The following is a 16,795-nucleotide window of genomic DNA, read 5'->3' as shown; positions in this document are numbered from 1 at the left end:
GTGTGTTTCTTAGTTTGAGATTGACATGTTTGCCCACTCTTCTTTAAAAAATAACTTGAGAATAAATTTATGACAACTAAATAACCATCACACATACACTAATTCCAAGCTTGTGCCTGTGACATTATGCTCCTCAGCAGGAACCTCTGCACAATCGGAAGTCTTTTAAAGCCTTTTAAGAGTTTTTTCTCAGGGAATACCCAGAATCAAGCTCCATCCATGTCCACATTAGCTGTAATTAGCTCCCTCAGCCACTACTTAAGAAAGGTATCCCCATAGCATGATGCTGCATGATGCCATTTTACTTTGCACTGAAAATTCTAAATTAAACTTCAATTAGATTCATAATTTTGACAAAAAAAAAAACATTTGCTCTATAATATATATATATATATACACTATATTGCCAAAAGTATTTGCTCACCCATCCAAATTATTGGAATCAGGTGTTCCAATCACTTCCATGGCCACAGGTGTATAAATTCAAGCACCTAGGCATGCAGACTGTTTTTACAAACATTTGTGAAAGAATGGGTCGCTCTCAGGAGCTCAGTGAATTCCAGCGTGGAACTGTGATAGGATGCCACCTGTGCAACAAATCCAGTCGTGAAATTTCCTCGCTCCTAAATATTCCACAGTCAACTGTCAGCTGTATTATAAGAAAATGGAAGTGTTTGGGAACGACAGCAACTCAGCCACGAAGTGGTAGGCCACGTAAACTGACGGAGCGGGGTCAGCGGATGCTGACGCGCATAGTGCGAAGAGGTCGCCAACTTTCTGCAGAGTCAATCACTACAGACCTCCAAACTTCATGTGGCCTTCAGATTAGCTATAGAACAGTGCGCAGAGAGCTTCATGGAATGGGTTTCCATGGTCGAGCAGCTGCATCCAAGCCATACATCACCAAGTGCAATGCAAAGCGTCGGATGCGGTGGTGTAAAGCACGCCGCCACTGGACTCTAGAGCAGTGGAGACGCGTTCTCTGGAGTGACGAATCGCGCTTCTCCATCTGGCAATCTGATGGACGGGTCTGGGTTTGGCGGTTGCCAGGAGAACGGTACTTGTCTGACTGCATTGTGCCAAGTGTAAAGTTTGGTGGAGGGGGGATTATGGTGTGGGGTTGTTTTTCAGGAGCTGGGCTTGGCCCCTTAGTTCCAGTGAAAGGAACTCTGAATGCTTCAGCATACCAAGACATTTTGGACAATTCCATGCTCCCAACTTTGTGGGAACAGTTTGGAGCTGGCCCCTTCCTCTTCCAACATGACTGTGCACCAGTGCACAAAGCAAGGTCCATAAAGACATGGATGACAGAGTCTGGTGTGGATGAACTTGACTGGCCTGCACAGAGTCCTGACCTCAACCCGATAGAACACCTTTGGGATGAATTAGAGCGGAGACTGAGAGCCAGGCCTTCTCGTCCAACATCAGTGTGCGACCTCACAAATGCGCTTCTGGAAGAATGGTCAAAAATTCCCATAAACACACTCCTAAACCTTGTGGACAGCCTTCCCAGAAGAGTTGAAGCTGTTCTAGCTGCAAAGGGTGGACCGACGTCATATTGAACCCTATGGATTAGGAACGGGATGTCACTTAAGCTCATATGTGAGTCAAGGCAGGTGAGCAAATACTTTTGGCAATATAGTGTATATATATATATATATATATATATATATATCAAAAGAAAGTTCGCTCAAGAAAACAGTCTATTAATTCAAAGTTGAACAGAAATGGCTCTGAGGAAAAAATATAATTCTGGCAACATTTCCTGACATTTTTTCTTCGGCACCCTTCAAACTAGACTTTACATAGCTTTCCTGTTGCATCTCATCTATAAAGGGCAGATGAGTGAACCTGATAAGCTGACCCGTTTGCTGTGTTCCTTGGTTTTTAAGATGCACATAAATTGACAATTTGAAAATTGACTGCTGAATGCATTAGGTCTTCTCAGATAATATTTTAGAGTATGTCATAAATAAATAAAAATGTATAGCAAATTAGAAATATCTGCTGAAAAATAAATTAAACTAGCTTTACATGTGGCCATTTTAGCTTCACTGTTAAGTTGTGACACTGTGGATTTTTGTTTTCCACATAAATCCATCATTGTCTCCATCCACTGCTCAGGTATGCACTCCATTTTTTTTCCTATGAGAACAAACTTCCCATGAAAGCAGGGCCTACAAACCAACCTGAATTGGTGCAGGACAGGATATGGAAATGAAATGACAAAATAAATGTTTGTGCCTTTAAATCTTACTTATAGTAGCTGGAATGCTTTAGTATCAAGGAGTGTTCTTTTTTTCTTTTTTTTTTCCTGGCAGGTCTGCACAGCGATAAAGAAAACGTTCTTCGATGATAAGGACTTAAATAGTTTTATTAAAGAAACACAACAGTTTAAAAAAGCACTGTCAGATAAATAATTTTAAAATGTGCTAAAACACAAAAATAAAATCTTACATAAAAATCATAGTAATCATCATGACGCACTGTAGACCTACAACATCTGGACAGATGCTAGGTTCTCTTTGATGATCTGATCAATAACCATGTGGAAAACAGCCTCCATGCTTTCAGTATCGGTGGCTGTGGTGAAGTGGTGGTACACAGGCCGGCTGGAGTCCATGTTGCAGGCTGAAAACATGGCAGCGATATGGTGAGCTGCAGCATCCACGTCACAGTCTGCTCCTGGACAGACAGAGAAAAAGGTTTGTCTCCTCAGTTTATTTGCTTTATAAAATATAGATACAAAAATGCATCTGTTGTCTTTTTTTATCAAAATCTAAATTTACAAAACATGATGCTGACACACAGAACCTCTTAAAATGAGACTTGAATAATGCATCAACATGACCCGCTCCAGGTGAATAATATGAGCAATGTATTTCAATCGGTATGCGCAAGGATTTCTGTTTACCAAACCAACAGAGGTGATTTAGCAAGAATCAAAAGGGCTGGATTTCTAAAAAAAGAATTTTCCGGTGTTCGAACATTCATCTCTCTCAGTGCTCATGCCATACCTCTCATTGTTTAGTAACCAGTACGGCAACCACAGTGCTGTAAAGAGACTATTTTCTGTGTGATCTAACGTGTTTTTTAAATGCATAGCTCATTTTATAAAAGCAAGCTAATTCATTACTAGTGAAATCAGATAGGATGGTTAAACTATCTTTAGGCTGAAATATTTAACAGAGGGAAATTATTTTATTGGTTTTCTTTAGTGTACCTTCATAGCATGAAAGGTAAACTCTCAAGTGTCTCCCAGAGTGCAGGATCTTCTCCCGGAAAAGGTCAGTTTTGTTGAGGAACAAAATCTGCAAGATATTTGCATGGAGATAAATGAGCACAAAAGATATGTTTAAGGCAAACACGTGGATAATTAAAGTCTTCATTTTAAATGACACCCTTTAAATAAATAAATGAAAAAAAGTTTAATAGGAAAGGGTTGAGATCAAAATGCAAATCAAATGTTTAATGGTCTTTGTTTTCATTTGAATCTGTGGCTTATTAGCAACCAGAGTCACATTTTAAAAACATGACTCACAGAGAGATGGATGAGTATCAAGTGTCTGTGGTCACATTTCATAAAGTGAGTGAGAATGAAATGACCAGTAAAATATAATCTCTTTGCTGTGTGGTCTTTAAGGCTATTTACTGTAATCTCTCTACCTCAAAAGAGATGTGCAACAAGAGTGCTGTGGAGAGACTATACAGTAAAAGTAACGGGAACTGTTTGATCCAACTGGACTTCAGGACTAAAATGGTTGTAAATAGGGGAGCTGTATCAGTACTTGCCCAAAAAAAGTAATATGTTTTGCCTGTTTTATAATTTGGCTGACTAATTTGATAGACATTACATAGATGTAAATCACTATTCGTTAATGCAGTGACATTAACGGCACCTTTGCCAAAGGACTACAAATTACATGCTGAAAATAACCATTTCATACTTCATTTTAAACTGCTGAGTATCATCTTTTTTAATAATTAGCATTTTATGATTAAAGAAGCAAGTAATCCTAAAAAACGTCTAAAATCTTCTCTATTCTATAGTAGTGTTTATATATATATCCTAACTTTCCTGTATAATCTGTATATAGTTTTCCTATTTATTTTATAGCCTCTTACAATTACTCTCTGTTTATATATGCCATCTATACTCAATACATACATAGTCTATGTGCACATAAATATCTATATCCTATATAGCACTTCTGGATAGATGCAAACTATGGTACATTTCGTGGCTTTGTACTTGTAACAGTGTAATGACAATAAAGTTGAATTCTATTCTATTTATATTTTTGTTTAAATTATTGTTTTTTTTTCCAAAAACATGTGGTAAATAGCAAATCATCTTTACATTCAGTCAGTTTTTTTCTTATGAAAAGTAAAAGATTAAAACCCCAAATCAGAACACAGTAACCAAGTTACAACAATTTCTGATCTTTAGATGATTATGATAGATAATAGAAAACGACTTTAATGTAATTCAGTTTTAAAGGCAAATCCAAAGCTGATGCTGGGTGCTGAATATTTCATGCAGAATTTTCGGGTTTTAACAAATCCGGAACAGAAAGGCCAGAACAGCAAAAGTATGATATGGAGATGAGGCAACGTGACAAGCACTAAAGAGGATTCAGTCCTTGTTTACCATTTCACTTCATGCCCAAAACACCCGAATGCTGTCTGCACACAGTAAAGTACAAGCATAAAGACTTGGTCTCCAGGTGGTGAAATTGGTCTTAGTTTATTGGTGATATAATAAGGTCTCCTCACTTTGCATATGTAGGACAACTACAGAGAACAGTTGGTGTGTGTGTGAATAACCATAATTCAACAGTACCCTTGAGAAGCCTTGTTTGACCATTAAATCCAATATAATTAAAGTTCCTGCTTAAATAGCACATAAAATATCAAGTAATCTCTAGCCACACTACAGTTCATTTAGCTCTAACCACCTCTTCTGACTTTTTCTCCACACCAAAAGAGACAAAAAGAACTGGGAACACAGCACTAAGAGGTAATTCATCCAATTATTCAGGCATTATTTAAGGGCTAAGAATCTTGCTTAGGTTGGCACTCTGGGATTCAAACTGGAGATCTACAAACCTCCCCATACCAGAAGTGGCCTAGCTCTAACCAGTATTTTGGCTCCCTCTGAATGCATTTTTGTTTTTTATGGATTTTATTTCAGGGTATTAGAATGAAGAAGGTTTGTAACACAAATACAAATAAACCTCTCAGATTGCTTATAAAGTAAACTTACCAGGGAGTTTTTCTGGAACACTTTGTTAGAGCATACTGATGAAAATAGTTCAAGACTTTCCTGAAGTCGATTCTATGAATAGAACATGAGAGCAGGTAGACTGAGATAAAAAAAAAAAAAAAAAATATATATATATATATATATATATATATATATATATATATATATATATATATATATATATATATATATATATATAATAATAATAATAAGATAAATACATCTGTTAATGCTTTAATAATTTATAAACCTACCATTGATGGATCCTCCAGCAGAGTCTGATCATAGGAAGTGAGGGCCACAACAAACAGCACAGCGTGGATAGAATCAAAGCAACTCAGCCACTTCCTCCTCTCACTCCGCTGGCCTCCAACATCATACAGTCTGTCAACATGCAACAAATAAACTCAATTTTAATTGTTAGAAATTTAAAAGATACATCTAAGCCTCAGCGTTCAGTTAGCGACCCTCCAGGCATTAGCAGATCTTACGAAACTATTCTGTATGAAAACAAATGGACAATCAAAGTAGTTTTATTCCCAATCAAATTCACTATAGCAATAAAACAATATTCCAAACACTGAAGACAATTTGTTCAACAGAGTGGCTCCTGAGGGTCTCGGTGACACAGTTAATGAGTTTCAATTTGGACCAAAGAGTCTCCAGGTGCAAGATTGCCATCCGCATGTCACCTGCGACGAGGCATTTATCCTCTGAGTCAGTTTTATCAAGCTGCAGGAGGATAAGTGTTAACTGACAGCAGTGGTTAAAGCAGTAGAGAGAGAAAAACCAGATCAAAATGTCCTGATGTTCAATTATATACTTTATCTGATTTAGTTTATTATATTTTAAATATCTAATCACGTTTAAATAAAAAATACCAGGACAAAAAAAGAAAATTGGTTATTAAACTTATATATTTAAAGTTGTTTAGTTAAAAGTTTTGAATCAGATATGTTACAAAAAGGCGTTTTAAACCCTTTGTCTATCAAATAATATTGTGTCTTTTTTACTTTTGAGGTTCTGATTATTAAAGTATTTTCCCCAAATTAAACTTTTAATGAGGTACGTTTGGGAATAAAAGATTTGGCTATCTAATAAAAGTAGCCAAAGGATGCCAGAAATCATTAAATCACTGAAATGCTCAAGAATTTTCATGAATAAAAGTTTGAGGCCATTATTATTTCCTCATTTAATTTCAGTGATCTGTCAGAAGCTTGTTCTTTTTTCTGCTGAAATCGCTTGATGAGTTGTTGGAGAGTCTTCATAAGTTAAACAAATCAGGAAGAAACAGCAGCAAGTTTTCATTGTTAATATGGATCACAATGTCTGTTATATTGACTCTTTGAGTGTGCCCCTTTAAGGCGGATCAGGGGCCCAACAGCTGATTGGCTGGTACCTACATTATTTGATTAGCACTTGTTGTTCTATACTAATTCATAAAGCAATCAAAAGATTTTAGTTTGTTTTCTACATCTACAAGGTCATTTTTGGCTTTATAAAACAGTGCTACAACTACCAACAATGTTTTAGCATCTTCAATACAGAAATTACGATGAAATTTGTTGTAGATTTGTTTAAAGCTGCAATCACAACAACGGTTTCAGACGTTAAAAACCTCCTTTCAACATTTCGATCACTTGTGCATTTTTTATGTGAATTAAAGGACTTCTTTTATTATTATTCTAATATACCCAGTTTCTAAGATTTCCCTAGAAATTAGATTAAGGCTAATTTCAGAGTCACAATGGCTTGACTTACAGTCTTAAAAAATAGAGGAAATCCCCTCCCCCTCAAACAGAAGTTATGCATAGAATAATAAATAAGATCATTTTCCAGTCTCACACATTGAAGAATGCCAATATATTATAAGGATTAATTGTGACATCTTACCTAAAGATTGTTTCTTCAACTTGAAAGTGCGTCTCAATGATTCCACAGGTTCTCACTCTGACCCTCAGAACATCGGCTTCAGTGGGAATGTAGGCAGGGGAGATGATTCGACTTATATTTTCAAAAAAGCTGCAGATGATGAGGAGAACAAGAAGCTTTTTGCTAACAAAATACACAAAAAATTTCTTTTTTAATATATTTGCTTTAATTTTGATAATTTTTATAAATTCGTGAACCATTTTAGCTCACAAACATACTCAGGGAAACTTTCTAAATATGTTTTTTGCAATATACAGTACATTTTAATAAAGTTTCCTTTAATGTAATCTGGGAGTAAATGAAAGTGCAGGAACAACTAAACTAAGGTCTCATCTTATGGAAGCATAAGTGAGAATAGAAATCTTCCTATGAAAGTGATTCATGATGTCATGGGGTTCATGATGTGACTCAGTGTAATAAAGTTACCATTTGTGACAAGATGAACACATCTGCAAAGTTTTACTCCAAAGTAATTAATTTCTGTTTTAGACAAAAAGAGTATTTTTCCTTTTCTAAATGCAACAGTAAATCTTGTAGAGCATTTTATCAACTTAAAATTTCTGCAAATTTTTCATGATCTATTCCACAAACAAGAAAACAGCACAGATTTTTATTAGCAGATTAACCGAGTTTCATTCTGTTCAGGTTTCCTTTGGATTGAAATTGACTTTGTATTCAACTGGCTTTTAATCTTAAGTTATGATTGCAGAGTGACTTTGATGTATAGGAAGTGAATTCAACATAAGTGGATATAGATTTTGAAATGCCCCGAAGATGACATTTGCTGTGAATTTAGTCATATAAACTAAATTGATTTTAAAGATTTGGAGAAAAGAGAAAAAAATTTGAGCAACCTGATTTAAATGTTAGTATCCCTGATAGCTTCAAAGGCTTATATCTTTAATTACACTGAGTAAGTGGTAAGCTTACTTTGACACACCTAACAATCATAGATAATGCACTGTAAGGACAGATTTTCTTTCAGCAACATTAACCACTCACTTCAATCCAACGGTACCATCAGAGAAGTCATTTTACACATTTGGGTGCCTGGGGATGTCAAGTGTGTCACGACACAGTCTGATCCAACATTTCTGGAGGGAGGAATCAATGCCAGGTCCGGCAAGGTGAGATCACTGAAAGAGAGCTAGGCCAGTCTCATATAATCCCCCAGCAACTGACTTTATCGAGTTCCAGTAATGAAGCTGTCACACCTCCGTCCTTTCTCCGTCTGACCACCTGGAGTAGATTTTATCTTGACTGATCGCCTTCCTGTTGCCTCAAAGATAAGAAGTCCAATTCTGCCCACTGAGTGCACATTTATTTAAAAAATAAATTTTTACCTTTAAGAAACAACTCCAGTTTTAACTATTTGTCCACTCCAACATCAATTTTTTATTATATATTGCTTTGCACAAGTTCAAATTAGAGGTTACTTTTCTTTCTTTAGATGATGATGCAGCACATACAGGTGCTGGTCATAAAATTAGAATATCATGAAAAAGTAGATTGATTTCAGTAATTCCATTTAAAAAGTGAAACTTGTATATTATATTCATACATTACATACAAACTCATATATTTCAGATGTTTATTTTGTTTAATTTTGATGATTACAAATGACAACAAATGAAAATCTCAAATTCATCATATCAGAAAATTAGAATATTGTGAAAAGGTTCAAAATTGATGGCCCCTGGTGCCACACTCTAATCAGCTAATTAACTCAAACCACCTGCAAAAGCCTTTAAATGGTCTTTCAGTCTAGTTCTATAGGCTACACAATCATGGGGAAGACTGCTGACTTGACAGTTGTCCAAAAGACGACCATCGACACCTTGCACAAGGAGGGCAAGACACAAAAGGTCATCGCTAAAGAGGCTGGCTGTTCACAGAGCTCAGTGTCCAAGCACATTAATAGTCAGGCGAAGGGAAGGAAAAGATGTGGTCGAAAAGAGTGTACAAGCAAGAGAGATAACCGCACCCTGGAGAGGATTGTGAAACAAAACCCATTCAAAAATGTGGGGGAGATTCACAAAGAGTGGACTGCAGCTGGAGTGAGTGCTTCAAGAACCACCACACACAGACGTATGAAAGACATGGGTTTCTGCTGTCGCATTCCTTGTGTCAAGCCACTCTTGAACCACAGACAGCATCAGAAGCGTCTTGCCTGGGCTAAAGAGAAACAGGACTGGACTGCTGGTGAGTGGTCCAAAGTCATGTTCTCTGATGAAAGTAAATTTTGCATTTCCTTTGGAAATCAAGGTCCCAGAGTCTAGAGGAAAAGAAGAGAGGCACTTCATCCACGTTGCTTGAAGTCCAGTGTAAAGTTTCCACAGTCAGTGATGGTTTGGGGTGCCATGTCATCTGCTGGTGTTGGTCCATTGTGTTTTCTGAGGTCCAGGGTCAACGCAGCCACATACTAGGAAGTTTTAGAGCACTTCATGCTTCCTGCAGCTGACCAACTTTTTGGAGATGCAGATTTCATTTTCCAACAGGACTTGGCACCTGCACACAGTGCCAAAGCTACCAGTACCTGGTTGAAGGACCATGGTATCCCTGTTCTTAATTGGCCAGCAAACTCTCCTGACCTTAACCCCATAGAAAATCTATGGGGTATTGTGAAGAAGAAGATGCAATACACCAGACCCAACAATTCAGAAGAGCTAAAAGCCACTATTAGAGCAACCTGGGCTATCATAACACCTGAGCAGTGCCACAGACTGATCGACTCCATGCCACGCCGCATTGCTGCAGTAATACAGGCCAAAGGAGGCCCAACTAAATACTGAGTGCTGTACATGCTCATACTTTTCATGTTCATACTTTTCAGTTGGCCAACATTTCTATAAATCCTTTGTTTTTATTGGTCTTCAGTAATATTCTAATTTTCTGATATGATGAATTTGAGATTTTCATTTGTTGTCATTTGTAATCATCAAAATTAAACAAAATAAACATCTGAAATATGAGTTTGTATGTAATGTATGAATATAATATACAAGTTTCACTTTTTAAATGGAATTACTGAAATCAATCTACTTTTTCATGATATTCTAATTTTATGACCAGCACCTGTAGAACTCATCAAAATACTGAGTACAAAGCAGCAAGGTAGGATTTAATAACATTGTGTAGGCCACTCTGCTTTTAATTTACTTAAAAGCGCATCAATGCATTAACAGAGAACAGAGAATGAAGAAAAACAATTGTTCTGATAAAACAGGGAAATAACTAAGTGTTTTGCAAGAGCAAGATCACAAAGCTCAGGGTGAACCTTTTTGGAAAGAGACAAACTTAAAGTAAAGTCATGCTGTCGAGTAAAGAGAAAATAGTTTTCTGGCCTTCTTTTTACAAGTCAAAACTGAAAAGTGTGGGATTTAGTTGAACACCATTAAATCAAAAATCCAATCCATTGTCTGGATATGGGAAGAATGTTTGAAGCAACTTACCAAGATACAAAACCCCCTTTAACTAAAAAGAGAAAGGGGGGTTACTCAAAGAAACTACCAACAATCCCTTTGAAATTTTGGAGGACCTGCAAAGCTCAGGTTGGTAAATCTATTGAAAGCACAACTTGTACGTGTTTACCTTATATATATATCTCTCCCTTATCAAAAATAAAAAAAAAGATATATATTGTTGAAAGACAGCAATTATAGGTCCTGTTTAAAGTTTGCCGAATAGCACATAGATCCTGAACTTGATATCTATATGTGAAACACGGCATTGCCCGTGTCATGCTATGGGGGTCCTTTGCTGCCACAGCAACAAAGAAGCCTGTTGGAGTTTATGGGGCGGCAGATGGAGCTAAATAAAGGGCAGTCATGTGAGAAAACCTTAAACTGAGAGCAAAACACTTAGAGCTGGGGCAGAGGTTAACCTCCCAGCAACACTAAGGTTACAGCCAGAGCTCGATTGGAATGGTTTAAATCAGAGGTCTCAAGCAGTGGTCCTCAATATCTACTGTCCTGCAGATTTTAGATGCTTCCCTGCTCCAAGTCAGCTAATTCAAACAACCGAGTTACACTTCAGCATGCCATCAACTCTGGAAGAAGGCCTTACAAGCCATAAATTTGACTCTAGAGGACTTGAGGACCAGTGTTGAAGACCTCTGTCTCAAATGAATATTCATTTATATGCAAGAATGGATAAGTCAAAATTTGTGCCAAGACTTTGCTGATGCAAATGCTGATTTGTTTGTTTTTTACTTTGATCCATCTTAAAAGGTAAGTACAAAGATCATTGAGGGTGGGTAGGTTAAAAAAAAAAAAAAAAAAAGATTGCCCTGTTTTTGGGGGCAACAGTGGCGTTTGGGCGCAGGAGTTTATCCTGCAACCGAAGGGTGGTCGATTCAAGACATTTTGGCTTTCAGTGTCATCGTGTCCTTGAACAAGACACTTCACCTGCATTGCCTATTGATGGTGGTCAGGAACTGATGGCGCCAGTGTACGGCAGCGTCGCTTCTGTCAATGAGCCCCAGGGAAGCTGTGGTTACAATGTAATTTGCTACCATCAGTGTGTGAGTGAATGGGTGAACGACTGAATGCAGTGTAAAGTACTTTGGTCAAGTCTGCTGACTTGAAAAAAAGTGTTATATAAGAACAGAACTTGTGGTGAAACGTCAAATAAATAATCTTAATAGGATGCAATGAAGTATTTACAGGAAAATAATTAAATCTTCACATTTAAGCTTTACCTTTAAAACCAAGATTAACATATATGATGCTATTTGGCTTCTCATTAAACATGAAAACAGTCTCTTTAATCAGGTTTGTTTTATCTGCTCCACCTGCATTCCCCTCTATGTGGATATCTGCAAATAGATCTTTTCTTAATTTGATGTGTTTCCAATTAAGCCTCCTGTTCCTCAAATGTCACAGAAATCATTTCCTGAGGAGAGTTATTCTCAGCGCTGCTTTTACCATTTGCTTTTAATTGACAATGTGACTACACACTTCTTACTGGGCAATTTCCCTTGACATTTCCACTGTTGGTCATAAGAGGGAAGGCGTGGTGCAAGGTAAATCACCTGAGATTGATGTACTCACTAGAGGGCAGAGTCGTTCAGCTCGTACTCGTATCCTCTGGCTACAGCAGCCCTCACCCCTGGGTCGGACCAAAGAGCACAGAAGGCTTGGGCGACAAAAGGGAGCAGCTCCTGGTCGTCTCCCAAACACTGGCTGCAGGACAAAATGGAGCGAGCCTGGATCTGATTTAAAAAAGGGAGATAATCTAACTTATATGAGGAAAAATACAATGCCAGGATTTTAACTTGGAAAAAAAAATCTATATTTAAAGTCCTCCCATGTCAACACTTGTGATGTTTTTTTTTTTGTTTTTGTTTTTTTACAGCCCGTGAAAATCCAAAGTTGTGTTTCTAAAAATCTATCAATTACCCAAAAAAAATCCCAGGCTAATCCCGTCGGAAAAAGGCTAAGCAAAAAAGATCTTTGCTAAGGAAGCTGATTTTTTTTTTTTTTTTTTTTACAGTGTTTTAAACAAACCTTTTAATAGAAAGACTAACATATGATGTATTCAGGACTTGGGCTAAAACTACGACACCCCTCATGTTCAAATCACTTCTTAAAAAGGGATTGTGTCAGAGGGACTTCACATAAGCCAAAGAGAGAAAGACCTAGACTGAAGAGGCTGTATTTAAGGTTGTTGAGAGGCAGACAAAGATACCATATAACAATGCAGACAGGTTAATTTAAGCATGTGTTCTTCCTTTACATCTCAGCAGAGCCACATGCTAATCTTATCTATGCTGAGCTGCACTGATGCAGTTTTTCCTGCAGGAAGATCCCTGGCTACATATTGAGTGAAGTTTTGTACATTTTTTTAAATCTTAACATTAACATTTATTGTAGCAACCATCAAATTGCCTCCAATTGTGATGGCTTGTAGCTGCAGGAAATCCAGGCCCTAACATGGTCAAAAGGCCAGACTGGGAGATAAGTTTGTGAACGCTTTCATTTATTATACACACAATAAATACTAAATGCAATCCAAATTCCTGGGTGGTGGTCTATGGCAGCACGCAAAGAAAGTGGTAATATTGATCAAAATGTGGATATAATGAAGCAAACCAGTATAAAACAGAGAGTGGTAAAAAAAAAAAAAACATGTGATCTCCCCACAAGAATATGGGTCAGAGAGACAATTCATATAGAAACCAAACACCTCTACCAAACCAAAATATCCAAACTATGCCCAAACACAGAAACTAACCAACTAACCAACTGTCTGAGAAACCCTGGGGGGGGAAAAATCAATGTTTGCAACAAAACACAAGTTTTGAACCTCATTAATCATCGAGATAAACTCAAGAAAAAATTAAATTTTTTATTCAGTGTGGATACAAAATATTTCCCACCAAAATCTGATCCAGATTTCTGTTTGGCACAGATGAATGATAAATACTTTTATGTCTTGCTGAAAGCCAGAACACAACTTAGGCTATATAATGTAGCAAAATGGCAATTCCACTTTAGTGCATCAAGTGTAAAACAAAATATCTATATTTATTTGATTCAAATATGCCACAGAAAAATTTTAATCCAAACACTGATAAGAACTTGATTCTAATTCTTATAGAGGCAGAGAGGGACACCTAGTGTAATAAATAGGAGGTGCATCAAAGCAGAGCATTAAAGAAGCACTGAGATTTTGTGCCTTACCTTGTTCTTCTTGTATGCAAGGTTTATCCTCAGCTTGCCCATTCCATGCAGAACAATCTTTATGGAGGTGAGAAGGTTATCCAGCACTGCAGGCTTTGAAAACATTTATTCATTGCATTTCTGTTTAATTGTAATTTGCTGCTAAAGAATCAGTATAGAGTTGTCAGGTTGGATACCGTTCTATGAGTGTTTGGTACCTTGAAACTGAGAAGTTCCTGTGTGGAGAAGCCGCTGCTCTGTATTATCTTGATTTGTTTGATTATTGTGCTCTTTCCACTTTCTGCAACTCCTGCCATACAAAACAAATGGCTTTTTTAGGATCAATAAAGCAAGTTTACTAAACATCTACTTGGGTGGGGTCGACCTGGTGGAACCTTTTTAAATGATGACCTTCCAGCTGATATCTTCTCAGGTTTTACTGTACTTGCACATTTAAATTTATGCTCAAACTGTTGCTTTTTGTAATTTATTTATTTTAAAAATGTATAAATATCTTAAGCTTACAAGTATGTATTCAGCAACAATAAATGTACCTTACAATAGCTGCATTCTCAGTCCTAGCTGCAATTAAATATTTTTCAATTAAATTTGAGGGGGTTGTCCTTAAAGAGCACGTTTTTGACAAATGTTAAAATGCTGAAAATTGTGAAGGACCACTAAAGGATTTAAGATTAACACACCAAGCATTAGGATTTTGATGACATCACTTTCCACCCTGGCATGTTCACAAAGGTCCTGTTCAATGACGGAGTTCTTCATTTTGGCTTTTTTACTCTCCTCTGAGACATCCTGCTGGAGGCATATTCCAAGGCAGATCTAAGGAAACAGGAAAATGTCTGCATCTTAATCCAAGTCATGTTTAAGTACCAGAAAACAAGAAGATCTTTTTTCCAAATCTTGCAAAACAAAAGGAACTGTCTCCATTGAAATGTTGGATGTCAGGAAGGCATCAGTGCTTAGGTTAGTAGAAAAACAGAAATGTGATATATTTCAAAAGTCATTTAAGAATAAAAAATCCCCAGAATCAGTCCACCAGTGGTTCAAAACATAGGGAAGTGTTTGGGAAAGAAAAAATAATTTTCCAAATAAATTCCAGGAAGACAAAAAAGAAATTGATCAAACATATTTTGATACATACCTTTAGAGGCAGAGGGAGAATTTTCAAACAACAAAACATCCCTCTATTTTCCTTTTTTTTCCAGCAGAGTTTTGTTGTTCTATTAGTCAAGCAAGCAAAAAAAGGAGGCTGTAATTTGCTTAATTAGACACATGCTGGAACTGCAGTCTGTCAAAATAAAAGCACCTGCCACATAACTTCCTTCAAAATAAAACTACAATTTTAACCAGCTTGTTATGTAAATGTCAGAGTAGGATGTGCCCCTCAACCATCAGCATCAACATTAGTACTTCAGTAGAAGTATTGATACTCATAATCAAATCTTACTTAAAAGTAAAAGTTACTTGTTCAAACATCTACTCAAGTTAAAGTATTAAAGTACTCCATTTTGAAAATACTGAAGTGTTCAAACGTACATGTACTTAAAAGTACTAAAGTGTTCAAAAGTAAAAATCTGATTTTCTAATATCAGTACATTTCTGTTTAATTTGCAGAATAATTTTAAAGAGTCTTGTAACTTTAATAAACCACCTCATGTATTCTTGCATAAAACCAACTGCTATAAATTCTACACCACCTGTGAAGAATTTAAGCATAAAAAAGCCACAAGCTATTTTAAAAGCTTTTTTTTATTTTAAAAGCTGTTTATTATAGCTAAAAATGTAATATTTTTAATAAATTTATAATAGCTAAAAAACAAAAAAGGAGTGTCTTGATTCTTCTCACACTTTCGCTAGGATAGAGGCTTAAGGTTGAACCTATTACTGCAAAGAAACCTAAACTCTGTTATTGGAACTCATCCTACTGAACAACCTGGTCACGTGGCAACAACTAACTCATTTTTAAAATTATACATTACAAAAAAATATCTGCCCTGAGTTTATGACATTTGTGTAACTTCATGCAGATCTCTAAAATAGTGGTATCCAGAAAGAAAAACAGCAACAGTGGATTAAAGAGCTAAGCTGAGCCAAAATTAACAAGTGTCTAACAGCTTCCTTATGTAGTAGAATAGAAAGTACAATATTTGACTTTGAAAGTCTCCCCAGAAAATGACTTAAGTAAAGATACTTTAAACAAGTACTTAAGTTCAGTAATCAAGTAAATGTTTGTTACTTTCCACCACTGGCCACCAGTATTTATCATCAGAATAGTGAATATGGAGAATTTCACCTTGTGACCTTTAACCAGTTATAAATGTTCAGTATTATCACAGTTGGAAATGTGGACCATGTATTTTTATGCAGCATCTTTAGTCATTACTTTGTAATCTTATGAAGAAAATACTATTTTGTCCTTATTACTGTGCAAAATAATACAACCTCAGTCAAACCGGATGAGAATGGACAAGGCAAAAAGTTTCAATCTGCCACTTTAGATTACATAACTAACTCCTCAGAGTTACCTCAGCCCAATTAATTGCTCTCTGTTCAATCTTCTCCTTACTCTACTAATCATCTTCGCTGGACAACGTTGTCTGGAGAGGTTTCCAGTTGTGCCAAAGTCTTTTCATTTTTGAATGATGTATATAGAACAGTAATTTATATGATTATTGATTTTGTTTTTTAACTTAACTCTGTTTGTGTTTCAGGCTTTCACAGAAAACAGATTCTGTTATTAAGTAGGTGACTTCTGAAACTAGTTGGAAAAAGTATTTTTAAACCAAATGAATTCGCATTTTTAAACTATGTTTATAAAAATCCTAATTATTTTCATATACTAATCAAAAATACATTATATATAATTCATAATATATATAATAATAACTTAATGAAATAGACAAAAAGAGAAGAAAAC

General features: G+C 36.3%; 1 protein-coding gene across 1 annotated transcript; it reads right to left on the bottom strand.

The window, feature by feature from the left end:
- Positions 1 to 2,364: 2,364 nt before the first annotated feature.
- LOC119778288 (guanine nucleotide-binding protein G(o) subunit alpha-like) lies at positions 2,365 to 15,432 on the bottom strand. The gene is made up of 10 exons (XM_038277456.1): positions 15,020 to 15,432; positions 14,562 to 14,697; positions 14,079 to 14,170; positions 13,882 to 13,974; positions 12,250 to 12,410; positions 7,160 to 7,288; positions 5,521 to 5,650; positions 5,267 to 5,338; positions 3,224 to 3,311; positions 2,365 to 2,685 (listed from the first exon to the last, which is right to left on the bottom strand). Exons 1-10 carry the CDS (start codon positions 15,056 to 15,058, stop codon positions 2,495 to 2,497), a joined length of 1,131 nt encoding a protein of 376 aa, XP_038133384.1. The 5' UTR covers positions 15,059 to 15,432; the 3' UTR covers positions 2,365 to 2,494.
- Positions 15,433 to 16,795: the final 1,363 nt, after the last annotated feature.

The sequence above is a fragment of the Cyprinodon tularosa genome, unplaced genomic scaffold (genome assembly GCF_016077235.1).
Source record: "Cyprinodon tularosa strain WSP-4 unplaced genomic scaffold, ASM1607723v1 ctg131, whole genome shotgun sequence".
In the NCBI taxonomy this organism is placed as follows: Eukaryota; Metazoa; Chordata; class Actinopteri; order Cyprinodontiformes; family Cyprinodontidae; genus Cyprinodon; species Cyprinodon tularosa.
This window is presented reverse-complemented; position numbering and strand designations above follow the sequence as displayed.